General features: G+C 35.5%; 1 protein-coding gene and 2 pseudogenes across 1 annotated transcript in view; 2 read left to right on the top strand and 1 right to left on the bottom strand.

The window, feature by feature from the left end:
• LOC125654950 (uncharacterized) overlaps positions 1-9,523 on the top strand; it is a 113,700-nt gene extending 104,177 nt beyond the window's left edge. Inside the window, exon 20 of the mRNA XM_056144012.1 lies at positions 5,138-9,523. Within this exon, the coding sequence (XP_055999987.1) occupies positions 5,138-9,213 (4,076 nt within the window). The 3' untranslated portion in view covers positions 9,214-9,523. The remainder of the gene's footprint in view (positions 1-5,137) is intronic.
• A 5,742-nt stretch (positions 9,524-15,265) lies between these two features.
• LOC130048027 (myb/SANT-like DNA-binding domain-containing protein 3) lies at positions 15,266-18,236 on the top strand (annotated as a pseudogene).
• Positions 18,129-27,299, bottom strand: LOC125656560 (putative nuclease HARBI1; annotated as a pseudogene).
• Between the last annotated feature and the right edge of the window lie 586 nt (positions 27,300-27,885).

The following is a 27,885-nucleotide window of genomic DNA, read 5'->3' as shown; positions in this document are numbered from 1 at the left end:
CAGAAATTTAAGATAAAATAGTTTTACTGCTTGTAAACAAATTCCCAAAATTTTGATTTTAATCAAAATAAACACCCCCCCCCCCCGATTTTTGTGTGTGTGTGTTATCTTCGCTACATTGATCATTCTAATTCTTAAATTCCGCTCCGTTTTTCGTTCCGTCTTCCGTTTCGTTTCTTGTTCCGCGTTTTAGCAACACCCCAGATGGAGCACGTGGATCTCGTGTGTAAAAAAAAAAATCGGGAAAACTTTAGTTGTCCTTTGCTGAATAAATAGATTAAGGAGATTCGATTTATATCAGTAAAATACTTTTCGATAATACTTAGTAGACTAGACATGTAAATAAGATTTTACAGCATTCATTGTGTAGAACTCATCACGCTAATTTTCTATCAGCACTAATTGTCTCCAAGTCGAACAGCTTAAATTTTAGTTGAAATTGCTCAATAAAAGAATGAAGATGTGAATTTCTGGAAAACGGAAAATATATTCTGCTCATCAAGACAAATGATACATGTATGAAAAAGCTTTGTAGATGCGTACATCGATCGTTTGCCGACAGTTTGGTTTTACTATAAAGTCACTAACTAATTAATCACATCTTAAAATGCAATTCTTTCTATGAATTAAATAGACAAAAGTATACAATTAGAATTGACAATATTTGGTTGTTGTTTTTTTTTAAGAATCTGATCTTCAATTTTCCCACACTTACATAGAGGACTATTGATGGTGTTACAATGGAATAAATATTTGTTTAAATTGTGTTGAAGTCTTATATGATCATTTACAACAGTTGGTACACAAGAATTTTTCTATAGATCTACATTTAGGTTAATGCAATTTAGAGTGTTTCTTGTGTTGTAATTTCAAAAGGAAATATATATATATATATATATATATATATATATATATATATATATATTACATGCCTATATTGCAGTACTTTTATCATACAGACACAGACACGTACCTAAATTATCCCCAAATATTTTAAAATTTAGTAGAAGTAACTGAATTGGTATCTTGCAATATACAGAGCTTCTGAGTAAATTTAGAAGTTGGAGGAGCTGGAAATATTTTATGGAAGTGTTTTCTTCTTTTTCTCATGCATTGTAATTAAATTTGATTTCAATTCTTTTTGCTCCAAAATCTTATCCATCAATTCCAATATGAATCCATAAACTTCTTCTGCTGTATAACAGTGACCCAGTCAACAGCAATGCGTCGCATCTACGTCAGAGCACAAATGCATACTGGTAAATAATGGATGACCTCCATAAACGTTTAATGTAAGAGTGCTTAATTGATGAAAGGTGAAGATAACGAACAGTGAGCAGTCTCATAACTCCTAAATGCAATACAAAATAGATAGTTGGGCAAACAAAGACCCTTGGACACACCAGAGGTGAGGTCAGGTGCCTAGGAGGAGTAAGCATCCCCTGTCGACCGGTCACACCCGCTGTGAGTCCTAAATTTTGACCAGGCAAACGGAGTTATCTGTAGTCAAAATCAGTGAGCTAAGATCGGCGTAACAATTTGTATGAAACACGTTAGACAGCATTTGATCAAATGTAATAGAAACAAGCAAATTAGATTTAGGCAACACCCGATGTTTATTCACTAAGTGTAATGCGTTATGCATAAAAATTGACCGGGCGGATCTCCGTAACTGGAGAGGGTAACATCACCATTTATTCACAGTTGTGGGAGAGGACCACTAATAGCCTACCATAAAAATTTCAGTCCCCTGGGTAGGGGTCTTCGATGATTCTGAACCCGATGTTTATTCACTAAGTGTAATGCGTTGTGCATAAAAATTGGAGGGACGGATCTCCGTAACTAGACAGAGTAACATCACCATTTTATCACAGTGGTGGGAGAGGACCACTAACACCATACCATAAAAATTTCAGACCCTGGGGTAGGGGTCTTCAATGATTCTGAACCCGATGTTTATTCATTAACTGAATGCGTTATGCATACAAGTTGGAGGGGCGGATCTCCGTAACTAGAGAGAGTAACATCACCATTTATTCAAAGTGGTGGGAGAGGACCACTAAAACCCTTCCACAAAAATTTCAGTCCCCAGGGTAGGGGTCTTCGATGATTCCGAACCCGATGTTTATTCACTAAGTGTAATGCGTTATGCATAAAAATTGGAGGGGCGAATCTGCGTAACTAGAGAGAGTAAGATCACCATTTATTCACAGTGGTGGGAGAGGACCACTAACACTCTTCTTCCAAAATTTCAGTCCCCAGGGTAGGGGTCTTCGATGATTCCGAACCCGATGTTTATTCACTAAGTGTAATGCGTTATGCATAAAAATTGGAGCGGCGATCTCCGTAACTAGAGAGAGTAACATCACCATTTATTCACAGTGGTGGGAGAGGACCACTATTACCCTACCACCAAAATTTCAGTCCCCGGGGTAGGGGTCTTCGATTATTCCGAACCCGATGTTTATTCACTAAGTGTAATGCGTTATTTAAAAATGTTTGAGGAGCGGATCTCCATAACTAAAGAGAGTAACATCACCATTTCTTCACAGTGGTCGGAGAGGACCACTAACACCCTACCATAAAAATTTCAGTCCCCTGGGTAGGGGTCTTCGATTATTCCGAACCCGATGTTTATTCACTAAGTGTAATGCGTTATGCATAAAAATTGGAGGGTCGGATCTCCGTAACTATAGAGATTACCATCACCATTTCTTCACAGTGTTTGTGGTTGGTAAATGGCACCCCATCCTTATAATTCCAGTGTGGTGTTGTTTTATGCATATAGAAATTTGAATTGCGAACTGCGTTCTGGAATGCAGTTCACTATTGAATTGCGAATAGTGAACTGCGAACTGCGTTCCAAAATCTGAAAGCCTTTGGTCAGCGTACGACGTGCGTTAACAATTGAACACTTTTAACTGCCGATAACTACCAATTCCTTTAAAATTTTCAAACACTGCCAAAACTTCACCAATTTACAAAAAAAAAATAAAAAAAAAATTCCTTCTCTTAAAACCCCACAACTGTAACATGTAAGAATAATCAATTGCATAGTCGTGTAGAGCATGAAGGCTTTTACCAAAATTGTAAATTTGATCTTCGGAATAGATATTCTGACTCCAGGATGGGATACATTATCTATGTGCAAATATTTCAACAGCATCTTCTGCTATTGATACTAAATTCAGACTATAGATAAATATCTAGAAGGAACAGGTAGTCCTTTACCAAAATTGTAAACTCCAGGATCCCAGGGGTAGGGTTTTCATTCCCGGGTTGGGCCAATATTATTATAATGACTTGTGTTTATCAACATCATATACAGATTATCTGACAACATCATTGAAACGAAAATATTGTAACTTTTCTACCTGCAAAATACGGTCGGTTTTTGAAATGCGGCCAATTTTGGCGTATTACGTCTCTAAACTTGTTTTATGTCTAAATCAAACCTTAAAATCAAGTTCAAATTCACGTGATTTCTTTATCTAACGCAGTAGAACTGTGTATCCAATGAGTTTGAGGAAACAGCAAATATCCATCATTAGTTTTGTATTACACATTAAAGAGGGAGGGTGGATCAAAGGGAGTGTCGGTCAAAATTTTATGTTCCTGTGGTATAACGCGGCTCAAATCTCATTCACCAAGACGTCAAATATTTTTCATGATTTACATTACATGATGACGTAAAATAGCTTGTAAAAGATTTTTGGGAAAACTTTTTTTTTTATTTGAAACCTATTACGGAAGCGTATTAGTGCCACGTTTTTTATTTTTATTTTTTAATTTTGACACTTTAATCTATAAAATTTACACTTTAATCTATGAAATTTACACTTTAATCTGTAAAATTTACGTTTTTCTATGTAACATCATTTGGTTGCCCCGTTCGGAGAAAAATATCCAGTGTGGTCTCTCTCTCTCTCTCTGTCTCTCTCTCTCTCTCTCTCTCTCTCTCTCTCTCTCTTGACTCATCTAACTTGTTCAGATTACGGTACAAAAGCGATTTTTAATATTAATTTTTGTGCGTGAGGGCAATATACTATAAAACTGTTGATATGGCGAGGAAAGTAAAGTATCCATTAAAAAAACACCCCAGGAATATCAGTAAAACTAATGGATGCTCCCCGAATTGCATCTCACCAATGAAATACTTCATATGGCGCATGACTTACACAATGATCAACAGCTATTAGAATGAAGGGTTTTAATATATATATAAGTATGTGCTGAGTGACCTTAACCTTTACAAAATGACCCCGAGGAATGACCTTCGTCTGACAGGTCATTTGCCTATCGCTTGTTTGTGTGAGATATGATCAATAGCTGTTCCAAAACTATTAAAATAAGGAACCTTTTTTCCCTTATATAACATGTATGCCCTGTTTAAAATACTCCCCAATTAAATTATCCTGGTTCATTACCTAACAGTACACAAGCAATGGCCATGATGTAAAACACGGTCTGATTATCGTAAAATTTTACAGATTAAAGTGTAAATTTTACAGATTAAAGTGTGAATTTTACAGATGAATGTGTAAAATTTACAGATTAAAGTGTAAAATTTACAGATTAAAGTGTAAAATTTACAGTTTAAAGTGTAAAATTTACAGATTAAAGTGTAAATTTTACAGTTTAAAGTGTAAATTTTACAGATTAAAGTGTCAAAAATAAAAAATAAAAACGTGGCACTAATACGCTTCCGTAAACCTATAGTCTAAAAGTAAGCTATTTATCGTTCTTACTAGTTCTAACATTCAAATTCATTCTGATAATTTTCTCTCCCCCCCCCCAAAAAAAATTATCTAAAGTCACTGAAATGTTTATTTATAGTTGGGTAGAAGATTTGTATCACGGAAACAAGATTTTCTGTTTAAGACTCGTCCTTTACTGTAGATTGTGTTCCCTTCATGGTATTTTTCTATCCCAAAGTCGCACTAATGAAAAAACTATTAATTATACAGTGGCCACTGTACAACCCGTTCTTTATATTTAATAACGTATCTCGAGAGGGACGTTAAACAATATCCAATCTATCATAACGTATCAATGTCCGAGTCTTTAAAATTCATAATGCGAAGTACATACAAGTAACTCAGTCTAACTCATTTATTCATTTCTCTGTATTTCTTAGGAAATGGAGGATATACCAGATCTCAACAAACACTACCTAATCAGAAACAGGACCACGATAATGGAGAAGAAGGACCTAATATATTACACGAAGCCTGCAAAACTGGGGTTCTAGACACGTGTGAATATCTTATCCAAACATACCCTGACCTTCTGCACAGTGTAGATAATGATGGATGGAATGCTGCTCTACACGCCGCTACAGGAGGAAACGTTAAAATTCTACAACTACTGGCAGATAATGAAGTAGACGTAAAACATCAAGCCAATAACGGCTGGAACATTCTAAACGTGGCATGTGTCAACGCTGACTTAGAAATGAGTCGTTATATCATCCAAACATACCCTGCCCTTCTACACAGTGTAAATAATGATGGATGGAATGCTGCTCTACACGCCGCTAGAGGAGGAAACGTTAACATTCTACAACTACTGGCAGATAATGAAGTAGACGTCAAACATAAAAACAATGACGGCTGGAACATTCTTCACGTGGCATGTGGCAACTCTAACTTAGAAATGAGTCGTTATATCATCCAAACATACCCTGACCTTCTACACAGTGTAGAAAATTATGGATGGAATGCTGCTCTACACGCCGCTAGAGGAGGAAACGTTAAAATTCTACAACTACTGGCGGATAATGAAGTAGACGTCAAACATAAAGCCATTAACGGTTGGAACATTCTTCACACGGCATGTAGGAACGGTGAATTAGAAATGAGTCGTTATATCATCCAAACATACCCTGATCTTCTACATAGTGTAGATAATAATGGACAGAATGCTGCTCTACACGCCGCTAGAGGAGGAAACGTTAAAATTCTACAACTACTGGCAGATAATGAAGTAGACGTCAAACATAAAGCCAATAACGGCTGGAACATTCTTCACGTGGCATGTGTCAACGCTAACTTAGAAATGAGTCGTTATATCATCCAAACATACCCTGCCCTTCTACACAGTGTAAATAATGTTGGGTGGAATGCTGCTCTACACGCCGCTAGAGGAGGAAACGTTAAAATTCTACAACTACTGGCAGATAATGAAGTAGACGTCAAACATAAAGACAATGACGGCTGGAACATTCTTTACGTGGCATGTGTCAACTCTAACTTAGAAATGAGTCGTTATATCATCCAAACATACCCTGACCTTCTGCACAGTGTAGATAATGATGGATGGAATGCTGCTCTACACGCCGCTAGAGGAGGAAACGTTAAAATTCTACAACTACTGGGAGATAATGAAGTAGACGTCAAACATAAAGACAATAACGGTTGGAACATTCTTCACGCGGCATGTGTCAAGGCTAACTTAGAAATGAGTCGTTATATCATCCAAACATACCCCGACCTTCTACACAGTGTAGATAATGATGGATGGAATGCTGCTCTACACGCCGCTAGAGGAGGGAACGTTAAAATTCTACAACTACTGGCAGATAATGAAGTAAACGTTAAACATAAAGACAATAACGGCTGGAACATTCTTCACGTGGCATGTGTTAACTCTAACTTAGAAATGAGTCGTTATATCATCCAAACATACCCTGCCCTTCTACACAGTGTAGATAATGATGGATGGAATGCTGCTCTACACGCCGCTCGAGGAGGAAACGTTAAAATTCTACAACTACTGGCAGATAATGAAGTAGACGTCAAACATAAAGACAATGAGTACTCAAACATTCTTCACGTGGCTTGTGTCTACCCTAACTTAGAAATGAGTCGTTATATCATCCAAACATACCCTGACCTTCTACATAGTGTAGATAATGGTAGACGGAATGCTGCACTTTACGCCGCTCGAGGAGGAAACGTTAAAATTCTACAACTACTGGGAGATAATGAAGTAGACGTCAAACATAAAGACAATAACGGTTGGAACATTCTTCACGCGGCATGTGTCAAGGCTAACTTAGAAATGAGTCGTTATATCATCCAAACATACCCTGACCTTCTACACAGTGTAGATAATGTTGGGTGGAATGCTGCTCTACACGCCGCTAGAGGAGGAAACGTTAAAATTCTACAACTACTGGCAGATAATGAAGTAGACGTCAAACATAAAGACAATGACGGCTGGAACATTCTTTACGTGGCATGTGTCAACTCTAACTTAGAAATGAGTCGTTATATCATCCAAACATACCCTGACCTTCTGCACAGTGTAGATAATGATGGATGGAATGCTGCTCTACACGCCGCTAGAGGAGGAAACGTTAAAATTCTACAACTACTGGGAGATAATGAAGTAGACGTCAAACATAAAGACAATAACGGTTGGAACATTCTTCACGCGGCATGTGTCAAGGCTAACTTAGAAATGAGTCGTTATATCATCCAAACATACCCTGACCTTCTACACAGTGTAGATAATGATGGATGGAATGCTGCTCTACACGCCGCTACAGGAGGGAACGTTAAAATTCTACAACTACTGGCAGATAATGAAGTAAACGTTAAACATAAAGACAATAACGGCTGGAACATTCTTCACGTGGCATGTGTCAACTCTAACTTAGAAATGAGTCGTTATATCATCCAAACATACCCTGCCCTTCTACACAGTGTAGATAATGTTGGGTGGAATGCTGCTCTACACGCCGCTAGAGGAGGAAACGTTAAAATTCTACAACTACTGGCAGATAATGAAGTAGACGTCAAACATAAAGACAATGACGGCTGGAACATTCTTTACGTGGCATGTGTCAACTCTAACTTAGAAATGAGTCGTTATATCATCCAAACATACCCTGACCTTCTACACAGTGTAGATAATGTTGGGTGGAATGCTGCTCTACACGCCGCTAGAGGAGGAAACGTTAAAATTCTACAACTACTGGGAGATAATGAAGTAGACGTCAAACATAAAGACAATAACGGTTGGAACATTCTTCACGCGGCATGTGTCAAGGCTAACTTAGAAATGAGTCGTTATATCATCCAAACATACCCTGACCTTCTACACAGTGTAGATAATGTTGGGTGGAATGCTGCTCTACACGCCGCTAGAGGAGGAAACGTTAAAATTCTACAACTACTGGCAGATAATGAAGTAGACGTCAAACATAAAGACAATAACGGCTGGAACATTCTTCACGTGGCATGTGTCAACTCTAACTTAGAAATGAGTCGTTATATCATCCAAACATACCCTGACCTTCTACACAGTGTAGATAATGTTGGGTGGAATGCTGCTCTACACGCCGCTAGAGGAGGAAACGTTAAAATTCTACAACTACTGGGAGATAATGAAGTAGACGTCAAACATAAAGACAATAACGGTTGGAACATTCTTCACGCGGCATGTGTCAAGGCTAACTTAGAAATGAGTCGTTATATCATCCAAACATACCCCGACCTTCTACACAGTGTAGATAATGATGGATGGAATGCTGCTCTACACGCCGCTGGAGGAGGGAACGTTAAAATTCTACAACTACTGGCAGATAATGAAGTAAACGTTAAACATAAAAACAATAACGGCTGGAACATTCTTCACGTGGCATGTGTCAACTCTAACTTAGAAATGAGTCGTTATATCATCCAAACATACCCCGACCTTCTACACAGTGTAGATAATTATGGATGGAATGCTGCTCTATACGCCGCTAGAGGAGGGAACGTTAAAATTCTACAACTACTGGCAGATAAAGGAGTAGACGTCAAACATAAAAACAATCAAGGGAAGAACATTCTTCACACGGCATGTCTCACCGCTAACTTAGAAATGAGTCGTTATATCATCCAAACATGCCCTGACCTTCTGCACAGTGTAGAGAATGATGGATGGAATGCTGCTCTGAACGCCGCTCAAAGTGGAAACGTTAAAATTCTACAATTACTGGCAGATAAAGAAGTAGACGTCAGACATAAAGCCAATAACGGTTGGAACATTCTTCACGCGGCATGTAGGAGCGGTGAATTAGAAATGAGTCGTTGTATCATCCAAACATACCCTGACCTTCTACACAGTGTAGATAATGATGGACGGAATGCTGCATTCTACGCCGTTCGAGAAGGACATGTTAAGATTAAAAAATTACTGACCGAGCATGGAGTGAAAACTTAAGAAAACTAGCATAAGTTTTAAGGGTTTTTTCCCCTTTGGATTGAGAGTGAATACTGCTTAGGGTAAAACCCATGTTAGTACAAAAGTAATAACTGTTCAATAATGAACCTCTCTTTTATAGAAGAACCTAAACGTTTGCTCAGAGGGTATAAAGTATTATGGAAGTACACGAGAATTAGCGCCGCACATCAAATTAATTCGCATCACGTGACTTTTTCGATTTAATAAAACTTTAAGATCAGTTTTTTCGTTCGATTTCTTAATTATACGAAATTGTTTATAGTCTAATAAACATATCAGAGTGCTTCAATGTCGGTGTTTTGTTTTCTTTGAGACAGTAGTTATTTGTTTCAATATTATGAATGAGAGAGAGAGAGAGAGAGAGAGAGAGAGAGAGAGAGAGAGAGAGAGAGAGAGAGATTGTTTTACGTCCCGTCGAGAATTTTTCACATTGAGGCGTCACCAGCTGAAGGTGAAATACCACAAATTTAGAAAGAGAGAAGAGGAGGATCTACCCTAGAGTTCATCAATCCTTCTTTGTTGCCTATTAAAACATTTTGATTGTCTAAAGCTGGAATTTAAAATGTAATTCAATGTATATGTTGTAGGAAACGGGACAGATCATACTGTGTGTGCTATTGGATGGAACACTTTTATTTATTGTAATGCATGTTGCATACTAGTTCATATTTCAGATATCTAGCATGCGGCACGTGCTGGTTGGAGTCAATGGAGCGAGCAAGTCTAGAAATTTTGCTGAATTAAAGGGTTCCACATATTCTGAATTTTCCAGTAAAACATCATACTAGTATTCTTTTATTTGTTTTTAATATCCCTCCTTTCTGCTATTGAAAAATAGACCAGTAATTTTCCAATTTCTGAATTTAGCATAAATCATTTTTCTTTGACTTCTGAAATTGATGAAAAACATACGCATTTACTAGAATTTTTGACAACGAACATTTTCGGGTATTTTCACAAGCAATGTTTATGATTTTTATATATAAAATTGCCATCCGCCACTTATAAAGCAAGGAGTAATAATGGAAATGTAAGAATGAAAGGACTGAACAGATGAATTGAACCCATATAGCGAATATGACCCCCCCCTTTTTTTCCCTTACTAAAACGAAATTTTCGAAATTCATGCATATCTTAAGTGATCACCTTGCGCTTTGTGAATCAGTCCATTGGAGGCATGGGGGGGGGGGGGGGGGGTATATACGTATTGATTAACAAAATGAAACATTCAACATGTAATTCATATTGTATATACTTTTGTAAAAGCACTTACTTATGTCCTGAAGAAGTGACGATTCGTCCCGAAAATTTGACTACCCAATTGTTCGTGTGATTGAGAGAGAGAGAGAGAACAACGAACGTATTTGTTTACTAACAGACATCGTTTCTAGGGATCAAATTAGAATATGTTATATTCGTCCAATGGTCTGATCTACAATGCGCGAAATGATATTGATAGAATTATTTTTTCCCAAGGTGGACGAGTTACTTAATTAGGGTTCTAGTAATCAGTGTTAAACTCAACTCGTACTCGGTGATATTCCTTATTATGCACTGTAAATAAATTACACAGAGCTTAAACACGACATAATAAAGTAAACAAAGGGGAACAATTCATGGATAGAAAAAAGGGGATTAGCTAGAAGGTAAATTAAACCATCCGGTATTCCCGTATTGGTCATGTATTGTGCCAAAGTATAAAATAGACTGTTATGCATTTAGAACCCCCCACCACCAAAAACTGATCTAAGGGTTTGGTTTTCTGTATGCATACCGGTGATTTCAGTGGGTTTGTTCATACATAGAGGGTCTACTGATTACTGACAAAACAAGACGTGTTACTTACTGGACTCTTTCAATAACAAGAATAGATATGGGTTACCCCATATCCAAGAAATTCGACTTTTAATTTACTCGTAGCAAATACTGTGACCAGTCTTGCTTCACTAGCAAACAGTGCGCACACCTTTCCTTGACCTTTTAACCTTGAAAAAAAAATGTACAATTACATGAACAATACTAAAGAAGGATAATTTAAAATCTTGTCGTTATATTAGCTGAAAAATACATATATAGAGTAATGCAAAAATCAAGAAGGTGAAAATCACTTTGTATATTCACTATGATATCCCCCTTCCCATCTAATTTTATTTCCTAGAAAATAAATTACCCAATTAGGTTATTTCTTTTTTAATTGAAAAAGTGCCCACCCCAGAATCAAATGTGTGTCCCCTTTCTTGATAAAAAATAGTAGAAATATCTCATTTCCAAACCTTTAATCCACCCCTCCTATTTTTTAAAATTTTCTCTGTTATGGTTATATTTGTATTTTCTTATCCTTATGAATTCATAAATTTTGTACATGAGGATCACTGGACAAGTACCACAGTCTAACACGAAACCCGGTACGATCTATCTCACTGGACAAGTACCCCAGTCCAACACATAACGCGATAGGCCTATCTCACTGGACAAGTACCATAGTCCAACACCGAACGCGTTAACCTTCCCATTGTACTAAAAAACCCGATTAGAGCACCCTGTGGAAAAATATTGTGAAATTTTTAATCTACCACCATCGAATTAATTTCTAGTCAACGTCCAATCTTACACCCAGTAGACTAATTCTACATCAGTTCAACGGCAGGATGAGACCGAAAAGGAATGGAGGCAAGCGAGGCAATGATGACATGTCAGACAAGGCACCCAGACGCATAAACGGCATGGTATCGGCATTCCAAGGAAGAGGGACTCGCATGCGACCCCGCCTGGAGCCACCATCACAGTGCCCTCTGGAGGTTGTAGGTGCCCAATCCGCTTCCGTTTCGCAGGCAATCGACGTCGAGTCTTGGACGAAAAACACTCTCCCCTCAATGTCAACCCGGTGCAGATATAGCCACTCGTGCAGCCGATGCAGTATCAATTACCCACAAGTTAAGCGTTGAATTATAATATACACCTAATTAATATTAGTTGCAATTTAGTGCATTGGCTCATTACTTGCAAGGATACCAGCATGCTCATTCTCTACTTCAATGTTCTACTTTCAGTTTTCGATTACCATACCTAGGTCAACGGGATGGGGTGGGGTGGGCAGGAAATGTCGAAATCTACCACGTTTACATTCCAATATCTGGGTAGCTCAACAACCAAAAAAAGCAAAAAAGAGCTATCCCTTCATCGTACTTTGGGACCTTTCAAAACCATGCCTTCCGTTAGTCTTCAAGTCTCACCAATGGACTTAGATCCTAAAAGGAACGGTGATTTGTGGCTTATTTACCATTTGTAATATCCAGTCGGAAATTCCGTTAATGCGTTTATTGACCCCTCAGCTTGTTCTGTTCATTTTTTGGGTAGCGCAAGTAAAGTTAGTGGGGTGTCCAATGAGAATCAAATCCCTCTGATAAAGTGAAACCTGTCTGGTTTTTTACGAGTTTGTGGCATATGAAAATGAGATAGTTTAGGAAGCAAGTCAAGTCCTCATTGATTGCGATATTTTGGTATTTGGATGGTCACACAGTCTTTTGCTAGATTTGAGAAGTTGGATTTTGTTATCCATTGATGTCATACGTACTATTATTTGACGGGGTGCTGGTCTTTTGCGGGCTTGCCAATTGTATGTGACTTCTGGGTGTGGCTGTGATTCTAACTTTCGTGGTTGCCTCAAGAATTCTACCGGTAGTGCTCTCGCCCATCACCTCTGGAATACCCGACACACGCACTAAAGACCATCAGCCATTTTGTTCGACATCGTCTATATGACGTTTCAGTTATCGGTTGTTCTCTTTTAACGCTTTGATTTCGTCGTATAGAGGTTCAGTTATTTCATTCATCATTTCCTTTCAATCATTGTGAATACAATATTTCTTTACCATCGCAGATTTTAGGATTTCCTCCGATGATATTGTGACGTTGTTTGGCGTAGTGAATATTTGGTATAGTGCATGCATAAACTGAGGAGGAACTCCAGCATAGTGTGGGATGACATGAGGAGGCATAAACTGCTGACTTGGGAGAATCCATCAGCGGGTGTTGATTGCATGTATCCCCAGTTCAAAACCACTTAGCGATTCCACTTAGTAGAGCGTGATGTGTCAATTATTTGACTGCTCTTCCGCTTAGTGGATTCGCGATAACAATCTTCCGATGACATAACTGCGATCACATTCACACCCCTACTAACGTGTACGGGACATATCCTTTATCGGTGTTAAGTAGAGCATAAAATCAGATACTATCGAATGAAATCTAATATCGTTTCTCTCGAGACTCTAAAGTGGGCTACCCGAGACCAGGTGAAATTTCTATCGGACATGGATGTGCTTTAAGGAATTCCAGTGTTAATGTAAGTATCAATTAGAAATTATGGTATATTGTGCTTTATTTATTTTCGCAATATATAGATCTACGTATCAATGCATTATTTTCCTAACGACATCAGCTAATAGAGCTTGAATAAGAAATGGCAAGAAAGATTTATCGTCCTTAGATTAGGAACTTGGCCAACTTTGAAAGAACTATTGATTATTGTGGGGAAAAAAATGGGAGGACATTTCTCTATTTCAAAATGCCATGTTTAAATTTTAAATTTTGCATAGGGATTGTGTTCAATTTATCAAACACTGAAATGTTACATACAATCTACCGTTTTCATGCAGAAAATATTATAGCCTGTTTCATGTTGTTTGAGGTATGTATGTATGTGAATGTGCATGATAGAAGCAAAGAAAGATGCATTACAAGTATCTTAAAGCTTCTAAACTTAATATACCTTTGGTAAAAACAATCCTTTTCCTGATCTAGCAGTATAAATAAAGTGAAATTATTTTATGAAGAAAATGAATTTTATTGATTGGATCTATTGGGGTGGGGGTGTATAATAACCATTCATATTTGTTTTACATGAAATGTGAAGATTTTCTTACTTAAACTCATTGACACATGTAGCACACATAAGAAGATTAGAATAGGTGAAAAGTACATGGCATCTACTTGTATGATAATCATTTGGTACATATGTAATGAAAAATTCCAACTTTTCCTTTTATGATATGATTTAATGATCTTTTATTGATTGCAAGTGGAGGGAAAGCAACAAAAAAGGAGATTACAATATGACTAGATGTAATACAATATTTGAATACCATTTCCATAGCATATTATACACATGTACCAGTAATAATTTTAAAAGTTGATCACAAAACTGTAAAGGACACCCGGGGACAGTGCATTGTATCTAATTGGATCCTCCCTGTATCCAATGCAGGATTGTAATTGTCAATATAACATGTATATTACATCTGGTAACAAATGTGCATAAGACACCAGGGGACAATGCGTTAATTAAAAGAATTTTATTATATCATACAGGGATCATAAATTCTCATTTTTTAGCAAAAAATTGAAGTCTTGATATGAAATCATAGTCGAAAAGATTTAAAATTCCCGAGTGGTGCAGGTCTCATACTCATTTACAGAATGCCAGTCTATAGCTCTGAGTTTCTGTAACCACATGCATGTATTACTAATGATTATTTATGCAGGCATTTATGATATACATTAATCATTAACTCATTATATTAATTTGACGGGACAATATGCATGGATGTACATCATTACTTTTTCCTTTGCTGATATATCAAGCAGTAAATATTTTCATTGAGTCATTTCTTGAAATTGTTCCCCTTTTATGAATGAAATACCTACATGCATTTCTCTTTTTTTAATGGATTTAGATTCACTTACTCCCATTACAAATTTATAATTACAGAACCACACATGTAATATATCAAGAATCTTTTTTTTCATATTTAGATTAGTCATGTATCTGTACATTTAGAGGACGACCAGGCTCCGGGGCCATAAAACTTAGCTAGCTCACTTTTGAGATTTAAAAAAAAAATCTCACTTTCTGAACTCAACTTAGACCGTCTCACTTTTGGTGTGCCATAAAGCTAGTTTTAGCTCATTTAGAATTTTCTAACTTGAGACAGAAACCATGGAAACTGAACTGGAAATGGGTTGAATTATGGGATGTGTTGTTTACATTTTATTTTTGCAATGCCACGCCCACTAAATATTGCGCAATGCATGGAAATTAAAGAAATCTTGTACAAACAAAATACTGCTGTTTTTTTTTTTTTTTTTTTTTTTTGCTTTTACAACTTTTCTATTGTTACGTCAAATTTGACGTTGTTGACGTCAAATACATCGTTTTATCTATAAGTCAGCTGCTATTAAAACGCTATGGCCGAAAATGATATCGCTAATCTAATTTTAAATAGTAAAAGTTCAGAAAGCAGCAACCATGAGCCCTATTGGAGTCGGCTGGAGAAGGAAATTCTTCACGAAGAAGTAACTTGAAGAATTGAAATAATTGAAGGGAAATTCAAGGCTCCCAGAGTGGGAAATACGAAAAGGAAAACGCGTGGCAAGCGGTGACTGCCACAGTGAATGCGTAAGTACAAGTCTGTATAACTGAAGTAACCCCCCCCCCCCCAATAAAGACAGAAAAAAGAGTTGATAATTTATAATTTAGACCATTAAACACGGACTCGGTTGTCAGTTTTGCATCATTTGTTCCCGACTAATAGAAGTTTGGTATTTATTCATATCCAAATGATGAATTATATAAATTATTAATGTAGATCTTTATCATACACTCTTTTTAAAACGCTCGTTATCACCGTGGACCATCGTGAAAAGATTCAGTAATGGAATGAATCTATTCTTTTCGTAGCGCATAATACGTAAGTTTTCCTTCCATTTTTTTGCGATATACCTTTGTCCATTCCTTCTCAATTGTGTATGAGTATCTCGTCCATGAAACGATTAACAAAAACGCAGTCAGTCAGAATCGTTGGTACAACCACAGGAGTTTGTACGCATAGCTCATGGCTTGGTCAATCATACGGAAGCATATTAAGGCCGCAGCAGTATCTTTTTTTAGTTTGTTATAACAGATATATAATTAAAAAAAAAGATACTGCTGCGGCCCTAATATGCTTCTATTCAATCAAGTACATTTTATTAACTTTATCGATAAAATTTCAAACTCCTGTGGTACAACGAAAATGAAATGATACGGAAATGATATATAGTTACTTGTAATTATAATTACAGGTAAAGCTGCCTGTACCTATGCATTTTTGTGACAGATTACCATGGTTCTTTCTCAAATTATTTCAAACCTTGAATTCAGCTCATGAAACAAGCATCCGTGCGAATTTTCGTAGGTACTCGATATTAAGTGTTTGAGAAAAGTAACTACTTTCATTGAAAGTATGGAGCATATTCTGTTTCTTAATACTTCTGTGCGTTCCGTGGGATATGTGTTAGACAAAGAAAACTCTCATTTATGTTGTTTTTGAGAAAAATGAATAGACCGATCGCTTCAAAAACCTAGTACCCCTGCGTTACTGAATCTTTTCACCATGGTCACGATGCGTATGTCAATGTGCAGAGCGATTATCAAATGCTATTTATAGAATTGTTTCTAGAGTTGGATTCGGCAATATGAAAAGGGGACCCGGGTTTTGGACCCAAGGGGCGCATTGATTGCCAAAAGTATGATTCGTTGAAATGATCTTAAACAATGTTATCACTTATCCTACCATATTTTTAAAAGAAACATCTGTACATTCATCAACCTACGTACATGTAACTGTCAAAACAAGTGTTATGTAATTCAGACTCCCCTTTCATTCAGACCAGGCTATTTGATTACAGCAAACATACAAAAGAGTCAGAGTGCAAGACCATCATTGTATAACTTTCTCTTTGTTTCAAGTTCTGTAATATTTTTATTTTACTTCATATAATCATTAGGAAACATTCTTGTACTAGCATTATAGTTATTTGGATATCAGAGCTACCCACTCACCCCAACTTATTTTCATTTTCAAATTCACTACTAATTCAAATGCAAATATGGTAAAGTTGGATACTTCCCCTTTCCAATTTCATATTAGTACACAGTACCCCCCTCCTTTTAAAGGGGTTTTATTCCCAAGATATCATTATACATAAAGATATTTTATCAAACACTTCTAATTCATATCTATGATCTAAATCTATCCTATCAATTTAAGTAAATGTGTCAGTGGACGATTTAATTAGCTTCAAGTTTGATTTATGTAATAAGACTTATGTATACAATATTCACAGGAAAGGAGCATGCAAGAAGAGGACCATCAAACAGGCCAAGAAGCAATGGTCAAATATGAAGCAGCGAGGTAAACATGGATTTATGGCAAATATAAATATTTAATTGTGCATTAGTTCAATTAAGATTTATATAATTATACATGTTTAAATCTCATTTAAGGTGGCTCAAACGTGATTTTCAAAATTTATTTTAACACATATGAACAAAAATTTAAATCGCCATCTTGTGACGTAGTGTCATAAAGAGTATAAGCTTTAGTGTAGTGAGCTATCTTAAATTAAAATATACCATTTTATTACAGCAAAGAAAATCAACAGTAATGGAAAATATCCCTCGACAGGTGGAGGTCCAAAGCCCCTATCTTCTTCCCCCATTGATGAGGCCATGCTGGCATTTCTCTCTGGAAAGCCATCTTTAGAAGGAGTGGAAGGGGGATGGAGACAAATGTAAGCTTGCACATAGGTAAGCAATAATAGTATACATATTTTGAAATTTACTTGAAAAAGTGTATTTTAATAAAAACAACAACAACAACAAAAAACCAAACAATGTCATATAAGAGCCTCAAATTTAAATATCGAAAAGTTTACGAGCAGACAAACGACAAAGCTAACTTGAACTTTCAGCTCAAGTGGGCTAAAAAAAATAATATGTCTCCAAACTTGGTTTTAGAGAATTAATGGTAGAATGTCTGCAATAATTGTAGAGGAAACGGGAACTGCAGAGAAGGAAGGACCGTCAATGAATGTAGAGGAGTCAGGACCATCCACTTCCAATGCCTCAGGGTGTTGTTCCCGACCTGTAGAGATGAACACACCCTCTGTAAAAAAAAAAAAAAAAAAAAAAACCAACGCCATTCAAGAGAAATTGACATCATACATCGCGAAGTACTTGTAACAGAGAAAAAGAAATTAGAATTTGAGATGGAATTTATGAAATTAAAAATGCAGAAAGTTAGATCAGAAATAGAGCTTCTAGAAATGCGAAAAAATTCATTTCAATCATCTTCCTACCTGTCTCTGTCTCTTTTTTCAGAAATTTAAATAGGTAATGTACTAGAACAGGCTTTATTATAATCGACGATATGGAGACATCTAGTTTTGGCCTGTACGTCTGTCTGTCTGTCTTTGGTAAAAAAACTTCCACCTTGGTCATATCTTTTACATCATCAAAACTTTAACATTCAATGTGTATTCCTTGTGGTAAGACCGTTTCATTGACACTAGAATATTTGACCTTGTGACCTTAATATTTATTTTTGACCTAAAAAATTCTAATATAAACCATATCACAAAAGTTACAAAACACATCTTGTTTTCTTGTACATTTGAAATAAGAGACCCATAGGCCACATCGCTCACCTGAACCACCTTGGCCCATACATGTACTTAATGATGTTCCTTATATATTTGCATGTAAAACATTGATCCTAGATTGTGGCCCCACCCTATCCCTGGAGGCCATGATTTAAACAAACTTGAATCTGCACTATGTCAGGAAACTGTAATGTAAATTTGAAGAGGTGAGCTAAAATGGGAGGGGTGGTATGCACAACATTAGAGTTAAATTCCAATTAAAAAAACAACTTACCGATTAAAAAATATTGTTTTCTATATCATATGCCTGATAATACATTTTCAAATATATTCTTATCCTCACTATTATTATTACATGTATCATTATAATTATATATGATTTGATGTAATTCATGATTAGATTTGTGTGTGTGTGTTATTTTGAATAACCTGTCTTTTCTTGTCTTCTGTGTATGTCACACTGCAGATAATTTGTGAGCAATTCTGTGTAGATACATTGAACCTAGACACTGGATGGTTCATGGTAATAAACGATTACAAAGCAATCAGACGACTTTTAGTTATTGTTACTTGTGTAAAAGGCTCTATAAACTGCTTAATCAGTCTTTATTTAATTAAAATAAATACACATGCACGGTGTAAATAAATAGATGCAAGGTGAAGATAACGAACAGTGATCAATCTCATAACTCCTACAAGCAATACAAAATAGATAGTTGGGCAAACACGGACCCCTGGACACACCAGAGGTGGGATCAGGTGCCTAGGAGGAGTAAACAATACTATATCTTATAAAATATTATTCTTTCCAATTTACATGTGGTAAATACTGAGCTAGTTAAGTGCATAGAGACTACCATTGTATGACATAATCAACAGTGAACATGGCATTGTTTGATAATGATTAAAATTACCATTGTATGTCATATTCAACAGTGAAAATGACGTTGTTTAACAATGATTAAAATTATTAGTGGTTTGAATAAAATTTAAAATAACTTTGACTAAATGTTATTTTACCTAGAAGTAATTTCTTGCAATGTGGTCGCGTACTGCTTTGCCATCAAGAACTCTAACATTTCTCTCAGCATAGTCTGTGGGATTCTGTGGACAATCATTCCCTCCAAACTGTAGGATATCACCCCTGGCAATTCCAATGTTGTGCAATACACAGCAAGCTACAATGGCATTACAAGCCCTTTCTGGAGAAAGTCGCAGCTCTGTATGCAAACCAGCAAACCTTCTTTTCAATATGCCAAAGCTTTGCTCAATGAGAATCCTAGTTCTGCAATGCGCACCATTGTGCCTCTCTTGGTGGATATCTGAGGGATTCAAATATGGCGTCATGAGATACTTCTTGAGAGCATGTCCTGAATCCCCCAATAGTATACCTTGTATATGCCCTATATCAATAAACACTGCATATTGTCAGAAACACAGCAATAGGACTCCCGCATCTCAGAAGAAGAGTCGATATTATTATATATAGTAGAATACCAAAGTTAAATCTTTAAATGATATGCAGAATGTAAATCAGGCCAAAAAAATATATGTTGGTTTTCACTTTCCCGACAGACCCTAAACATTTCTGCCGACCCTTAGGCCTAACACATTTTTCCCCATTCTCATAGATTTTGCGAATGCCATCACTACAACAGGAGTATATTTAATTGACTTATGAAGTTATTTATAATGCACTAACATATTATAAAACACAGAAACAGTTTTTGTTTACCATAACTTTTTATTTGATTACTAGACAATCACTATGTTTCAGGCATAGTAGAATACTAAATCATTAAAAAATAATTCAACATATGAAATAAAAATATGATTAGAAAAAAACCTACCGACCATTAAAAATGTTGAGGTGAAAGTGGAGTGGAAACCAAGATTTATTTTTTTGGCCTCACTAAATATGATCAAGACGACAAAGCATATCAGGTTGTAACTTTCACATTCTTCTAACGGGGTCAGATTCCCTGTCATTTGAAACTAAGTAGAGAAAAATATTATTATGATAGATTTCTTTTATACCATGCACAATAAGAGGTTTTGTTCCTTAGAAAAAAAATATCAAAGTTTCAAAGGTATTGAACTTCAGGAAAACTTTTACGCATCTGTTTGGTACTACCTAGTTGCTGTAAAAAATATCAACATACCATTTTCAAATTCTCTGCATAACAGAGACTCCTTAAACATCCTAGAGTCATGAACTGACCCTGGTCACTTGGCAACAACATTGGTGATATTGAAATTGGGTCCACATACCATCTACAATAATGATTAATTGTGTATGTCAACAATTGTTTTTTATTAAGCAATATATGGCAATTATTTAACATTATACCTACCTTTTACAACTGCAAACTTACAAGATGTGTTTGTGAAACACAAATGCCCCCGATAATGGCCAATTCCAAAGATGGCCAAGGTCACAAGGACAAATATCTTGGTACCAGTAGAAAGATCTTGTCACAGGGAATGCTCATGTACAATATCAAAGCTCTAATATCAAAGCTCTATCACTTACTGTTTAAAAGTTATTAGCAACGTTAAAGTTTCAGACAAAATTACAGAATGACAGACTGGACAAAAACAATATGCCACCCGATCTTCGATCTTGGGGACATAAAATATTTGGTTTCATGGGAATATCTAGGTCATTACTACATTGTACACAGCATGAATGATATATACACCAAAAATGAAATTAAAAATTCTGAAACAACAAACTCAAAAAAATTCTCGAGTTTCAAATCTTAAAAATATACTGTAAAGACAATTATCTGCACAAAATGAAGTTTTACAGGGATGATCCCTGATCAAGAAAATTGGGTACAAAACAATGTCTAATTTGACCCCATGAAAAACCAAATAACATGGAAATGTGCCTTACGGTTTTAATAAATTAAAACCTTGATCTAATGGTTTATATAAGCTATTGAATAGAGTACAACTGCATATAAACTGTGACCCCATTGCTTTACATTTTACTATGTTTTAAGAGCTTGTCTACGAGAAAACCATGCAAATATATAAAAATGAAGGAAATGGTGGTCATCAATATCATTTCTAATCATTTATATCATTGGAGTATATGGTTGGAATAATTATAATTTGAGTTCAATTTATTGATAGGTCTTTTCTATTTTTAGTAACAGCGCATTCTGTATTTACACGTGGATTAGTCTTTGAACACAAGAAAAATCCTTAAATATTAGGGTTTTATTTTTTCAAAAATGCAAATCAATTCTGAAGACTTATGAAAAGAATGGATTTTTTTATGATATTTCCATGTAAACCACTTATGGAGAAATCATGTTTGACATCATAAGTGTCCATATAGAGATTACATGGAGCCTGTAATTTGGCATTGTGCCAAACTTTTTCATTTTGTGTTATATGGTCAATTTTGAAATAGGTGTTGCTGCAAAAGTAACGCTTAAATTTCTTTAAAAGTGTATAATACTTGAATATCAAATCCTTGTCTGTAAAATATAAAAAAAATTGTACTTTGGACTTTTGGCCATTCATTTGCAATTAAAATTTAAAAACTGACAAAAATGAACATTTTTAAGCATTTAAAATTATCTTTTAAAAGATTAAAGATTTAAAATTTGTGATATTAGATGCATAAATTGTTTGGAAATTTAATTCTATGGATAGATTTAACATTTTCTAATAAATAAATCCTAGTAATCTACTATTTTATATGAAAAAGGGAGTCTTTTAATGAAATAGACCTGTTGCTGGAATTACCTCCCCTTTGATGCACTCTTCATACGTAGAAGGTATAAAATGATAGCAATATTATGGAATGTTATGAATCCAACTTGAAATGGGATTTTGAGAATTTGTACATCATGTTTATGTGATATCAGTGAAAGACATAACAGTATCTGTGAATGTAATCCAGAAATTTCTAAATATTGGCAGGGTTTAAAAAGTATCCGGTACTTCGTCCTGTTATACTGCACACTAGTACTAGTGGTCAGGCATTTTGTCATTGAAGAATTGAAAGCGTTCTTTCCTTGATAATTCATGCATTAACTGAGAATAATTAGATGCTATATGGAGGAAATCAAAGAAAACATGCATCTATAGTCAGTCCAGATGGAGCATGCGAGGATCTAGTGCAGCCCCCCCCCCCCCCCCCTCCCCGAATTTGCAAAAGGTATTTACCATCATGATTAATGAAAAACAGTTGTTATTAGTTTACATATATGCACTAAGTAATGAGGACAGGACAAAATAACAAAAGTGTGAAATAAAAATGCATAACGTGTTCTCAATTAAGAATGTATACTGTAACAGTTTGCTCGGTATCTTTCTTCCTTCTTCAGTGCTCAATGTAACAGTATGACATACTCAATGTTTAATCATAGGTTACGATTCAACATGCAAAAATTCACGCCTTTCTCTATTTTACCAACAACAAAGATATAGATATTGCAAACTGATGGTATTACGTATATGTATATGCTAATGTAGTTTCTTAAAGTCATTGATGTAGGTAGAGTTTGGATCGTCACTATACTTTGTTCATCATGAGAAATTGATCGGGGAAAAAAATTGGGAAAATCATTTATCTGACAGGGAAACCGAAGATTATTTCGATCAGGTCTCTTTAGCTAAATCACCCCCCCCCTTACTTTTTTATGGCAATCAATAAACAATTGAAATGGAAGCTTGAACTGATGAATTAAATCCTTGGACCCCCCCCCCCCCCATTATTATCATTATCAAGGATTTTGAGCTTCGGGTTCTGTTAAAAGTAATTTTTAGGGAGGTTGGGGGTTCTATAAAAAATTTGCCACCCACCCACACCCTCCGCCCTGGTGATGATCGAGTGCCAACTACGGGGCCTCTCCACCTAGCTGCACTGCATGTGTTTAGACAGGACAGACTATACCAGTCGGGTCAGGTATAAACAATACCTTTCATTATAAATTATATTTCCAATTATTACAAGCGAGCTTCTTAACTTTTGTGCGAATTCGGACGTTATTATTATCTGACTTTCATCTTCGGTGCAATTTATGTGATTACTGTCAGTTAGTATTTAAGCTATATTTCATTTGTATGTGTAATGGTGTTAGGAGTGGAGTGCGAATGCAAAGAATATTTCTGTATTTAGATATATTCAACAGTATTGATTATTTTATGATTTTAACAAGATCATTCACTATCTAAGAGCATTTTACCATTACCATCCCTCTCCTCTCAATATAATGTTTATAATCATTAATTTCTGGTATTGAATATGGCTGCTTCGAACCCTTTCGCATGGATTTAGAATGTAGAATAATACGCTACATGTAACAATAAAAAACAAAAGAAAGCCAAGTAAAGAACATGCACATTCTTTTTAGCTCACCAGGACGACTATCCGGAGAGCTACATGTATTGTAATGACCCCAGTGTTGGCGTCGCGCCACTTTAAGAAACACTTTAACCTGGGTTATATCTTCTAAACCAAGAGGGTACGGTTTTGATATTTCCCTTATTAATTCCCCTTGAAGAGACCTTTGATGTGGTACCAAGACTTTCGACCTTGTGACCTTGACCTATTTTTTTTTTTAAACTTCAACCTGGGCTATGTCTTTTGAACCAATAGGGATAAGGCTTTGATATTTTACATATATAGATGCCTCATGAAGAGAAACTTTTTTTTTTATATAAGACATTTGACCTAACGACCTTTGCCTTGAACTTTGATGTACTGTTCAAAAACTTTATCTTGGTTATATCTTTTGAACCAAAAGTGATAGAGCTTTGATGTTTCAAACATAGATGTCATTTCTTTTGTTACCAGAACTGTCAACGTCGACCTTGGACTTTGACCTATTTTTCAAAAACTTTTAACCTTTTGAATAAACGGTTAGGTACAGTCATCTGACAACTTTTGTTTATATGTACATATTAAGCATGTTATTTAATTGTTTAAGGGTTGCTGCTCATTTTTTTTTTCTGGGTACTTCATTTGTTAAAGATTGATGACATCTAAAAATTCCTAACCACATAGTACTTTTTATCTAATATATTGTACGGTACCTGACAACTTCATATGGCGTGTTAACTGTCCCGAGGAAAAGATAAAGATTTGGGGTATTTTTATACTCTGGATATTTATTAAGTTCTGTCTTCACACAAGTTTTACCTTTGAACTTAAAGCACGTCAGTCTTTAAATTGGTCTAAATGTTACTATGGCAACAATTTTATTTGTTTTAGAATATCAATATTGTGACTCTCATACAACTTTTTAAAAGTTACATTGCTGTCTGGCTTAGTATTTGCGATTGAGTTTGATTATTTCAGAATGTTTTCAATAACCAGTCAGATTTAAAAAAAAAAATAGATTTATCCTTATTGTATCCATGGGAAAAGCAAATCTATGAAGAAATGTGATCCAATTGCTTTTCGTATATTTAAGTCTTTGTAGGACCACAATGTAAACTAGTCACTTGTACTAATTGTGCTATCCTGCTAAATAAAGAATTTATTATATATAGCATAATATAAATTGGTATGAAATTTGTTTTTAAAAATTGCATTTTTAAAGTACACAAATATCAATTTTGTTAAATTACAACTATTCATACGATGCATATTATTTTTTTAAAAACGTTATTTTTTTCAAATTTTGCAATATGTCACCATGGCAACCAGGACCCATACATAGCAACAAAAAATGAATGATACATACTTCTGGTCATCTGATGTGAAATCATAAAATTATTGATAAAATAACAAGGACCATGCATGACAAACTGGTTTAGGTGGCTACCAGAATGAAAGCTCTACAAGCAGGAAAAAATGCCCAACTTGAAGTATTAATATATTTACTATAATCGAGAGTCCAAAGACAGATTTTTGATATATCGTAAATATACTTCTTCTCTATAAGATGAAAGTAATTTTGAATAAATCAAAGCGTTACTTTTTGACTACTAGTTGATTCAAAAGTAATCATTTTCTGCAATTTATCAAAATCTGGAATCGTGCCAAATTTGTGACCTTTGTACACTTAAACGGAAGTAAAATTTTAGAGTCACACTAAACAATATGAATATGTATATCCAGTTGTTTTACAAACTGTGTCAATTTTTAAAAATCCATTTTCAATAACCTGTTACAATTTTTAAATAGAAAGGGTAAAATATACATAATTTTACCCTTTTGTCAGAACAAAAGTGCTATTTTTAGTAACATGGCTGCAAATCCCTATCCAGTGACTACACCCCCGAAAAAAATATGCCACAGTATTTGATATTGATGTACTTTATTACACTCAAAATATGTTGTTGATCCGACAACCTTGCTTCCATCACATTTTGCATGGTTTTCTCGTAGACAAGCTCTTAAGTTTATATCCAAAAACATTCTTGTGTGGGGTATAAGTACCTGAACATTAAGTGAATGGAATCCTTTCCTGTTGATGAAATCTCCCTCGTTTCTACTTGGTGCTTTGATCTTAATCTGAGTGCCATCCACGCAGCCAACAACGTTCCGAAACCCTATTAAATACGAAGACTCAAAGGCACATTTTTCATTTCTGATAGTGATATACTTGTACAATATACCTCACCAATTTATTTTCTACTTATTGCTTCGGGAAAAGGGGATGTAAGCAGCCAATACAACGAAGTTTGAATGTAGAAGTAGGACTTTGACAAGAATAATAGCCACAAAAGTGAAGGTTTATAAGCAACACACCCGTCAAGGCTGTTGCATACATGTGCAATGCACAGCAGAGGAAAATCGGATTACAACTTCTTTTTGTAAAATTAATCAAAAATACTTATCCTCGAGGGCATCTACAGCTGTATAGGAACACTGAATTTTCAGGTGTGTGAACTACATAAACATAGGATAGAAACTGAATGTATTGTCACGTTGAATCGTTGTGTGAACTGTATGTGTGATAATCTCCGTGTACATAGCGCACAAACAAAAAGGGAAATAACTCGACCAGGGTAATTCACTCACCCGGGAGTAAAATATCTTGGGTCTTTATCCTTATTTACATGTTTATTCAAAATTAGTTTGTACATCCACTACAAACTGATATCTCGTGAAATATTTGTAATACCTTAAAATTAGCTTTAAAAACGAAATACAATAACACACACACACACACACACACACACACACACACACACACACACACGCACGCACGCACGCACGCACACACATACATATATATATATATATATATATATATATATATATATATATATATACACAGTGAAACTTCTCTAAACCGGCCGGCTCTCGGACCAGAAAAAATGGCCGGTTTAGAGGGATGGCCGGTATACCGAGAATTTAGCAATTATAGACATTTTATCTCAATATTCACAAAGTAGGTACTGTTCACTTTGATCTGGTGATCTATGATCAATTATCGGTGGAGATAAAATTAGTCCGCTTGTATCTAAAGATAATTATGAATTACAAGAAATATTCTCGCTGAAATCATCTAATTTTAAACTGAAAATCTATAACAGGATACATAAAGAAAACACAGAGGCCTATTATTGGAATCCCTCTTATCTATAAAAACTCTGTTTACATTCATCGCTTATGTCATTAACAATTTTGTTTAGACGTTTTTAAAAAGTACAGTAGTAAATATGAAATTGTAATTTGAATATTTCTTTGGAATTTTAAGTCTATGGAAACCAAGAAAATTAATCTATCTTTTAATAATTATCATTAACAGTCATGGGTTTGTTCTTTATTAACTACCGCTGATATCCATACGAAAGTATGGTGAAACAATATGGCGTTTGATACGGTATTCATTCAATAATTTCATAACTGTTTTTTACATTTTGTACAGAATTTGGAAGGGTCTCTTGGATTAGCTAAGGGTCAATTAACACGCTTGACAGCACAGATAAACAATAGAAATTGAAGAGGCCACTAGTGATTTTCACACCTCCGATGGATAATTTCATACCTGGCCAGTCGGTCAGTCAATTTGCACACCTGGACGATCTTAATTAACCTTTGGCCAAGATTTTCTCGTCTTCAAAAAGTGGCCGGTATGTTAAGGGTAAATTACACATGTTTGTTAACAAATGTACTTTAAAAAGTGGCCGATGTCCGGTTTTCAGGGGTGGCCGGTTTTGTAAGACTTTCTTTGTAAGGAAATGTTAAGA

The sequence above is a fragment of the Ostrea edulis genome, chromosome 7 (assembly GCF_947568905.1).
Source record: "Ostrea edulis chromosome 7, xbOstEdul1.1, whole genome shotgun sequence".
NCBI classification, from domain to species: domain Eukaryota; kingdom Metazoa; phylum Mollusca; class Bivalvia; order Ostreida; family Ostreidae; genus Ostrea; species Ostrea edulis.
This window is presented reverse-complemented; position numbering and strand designations above follow the sequence as displayed.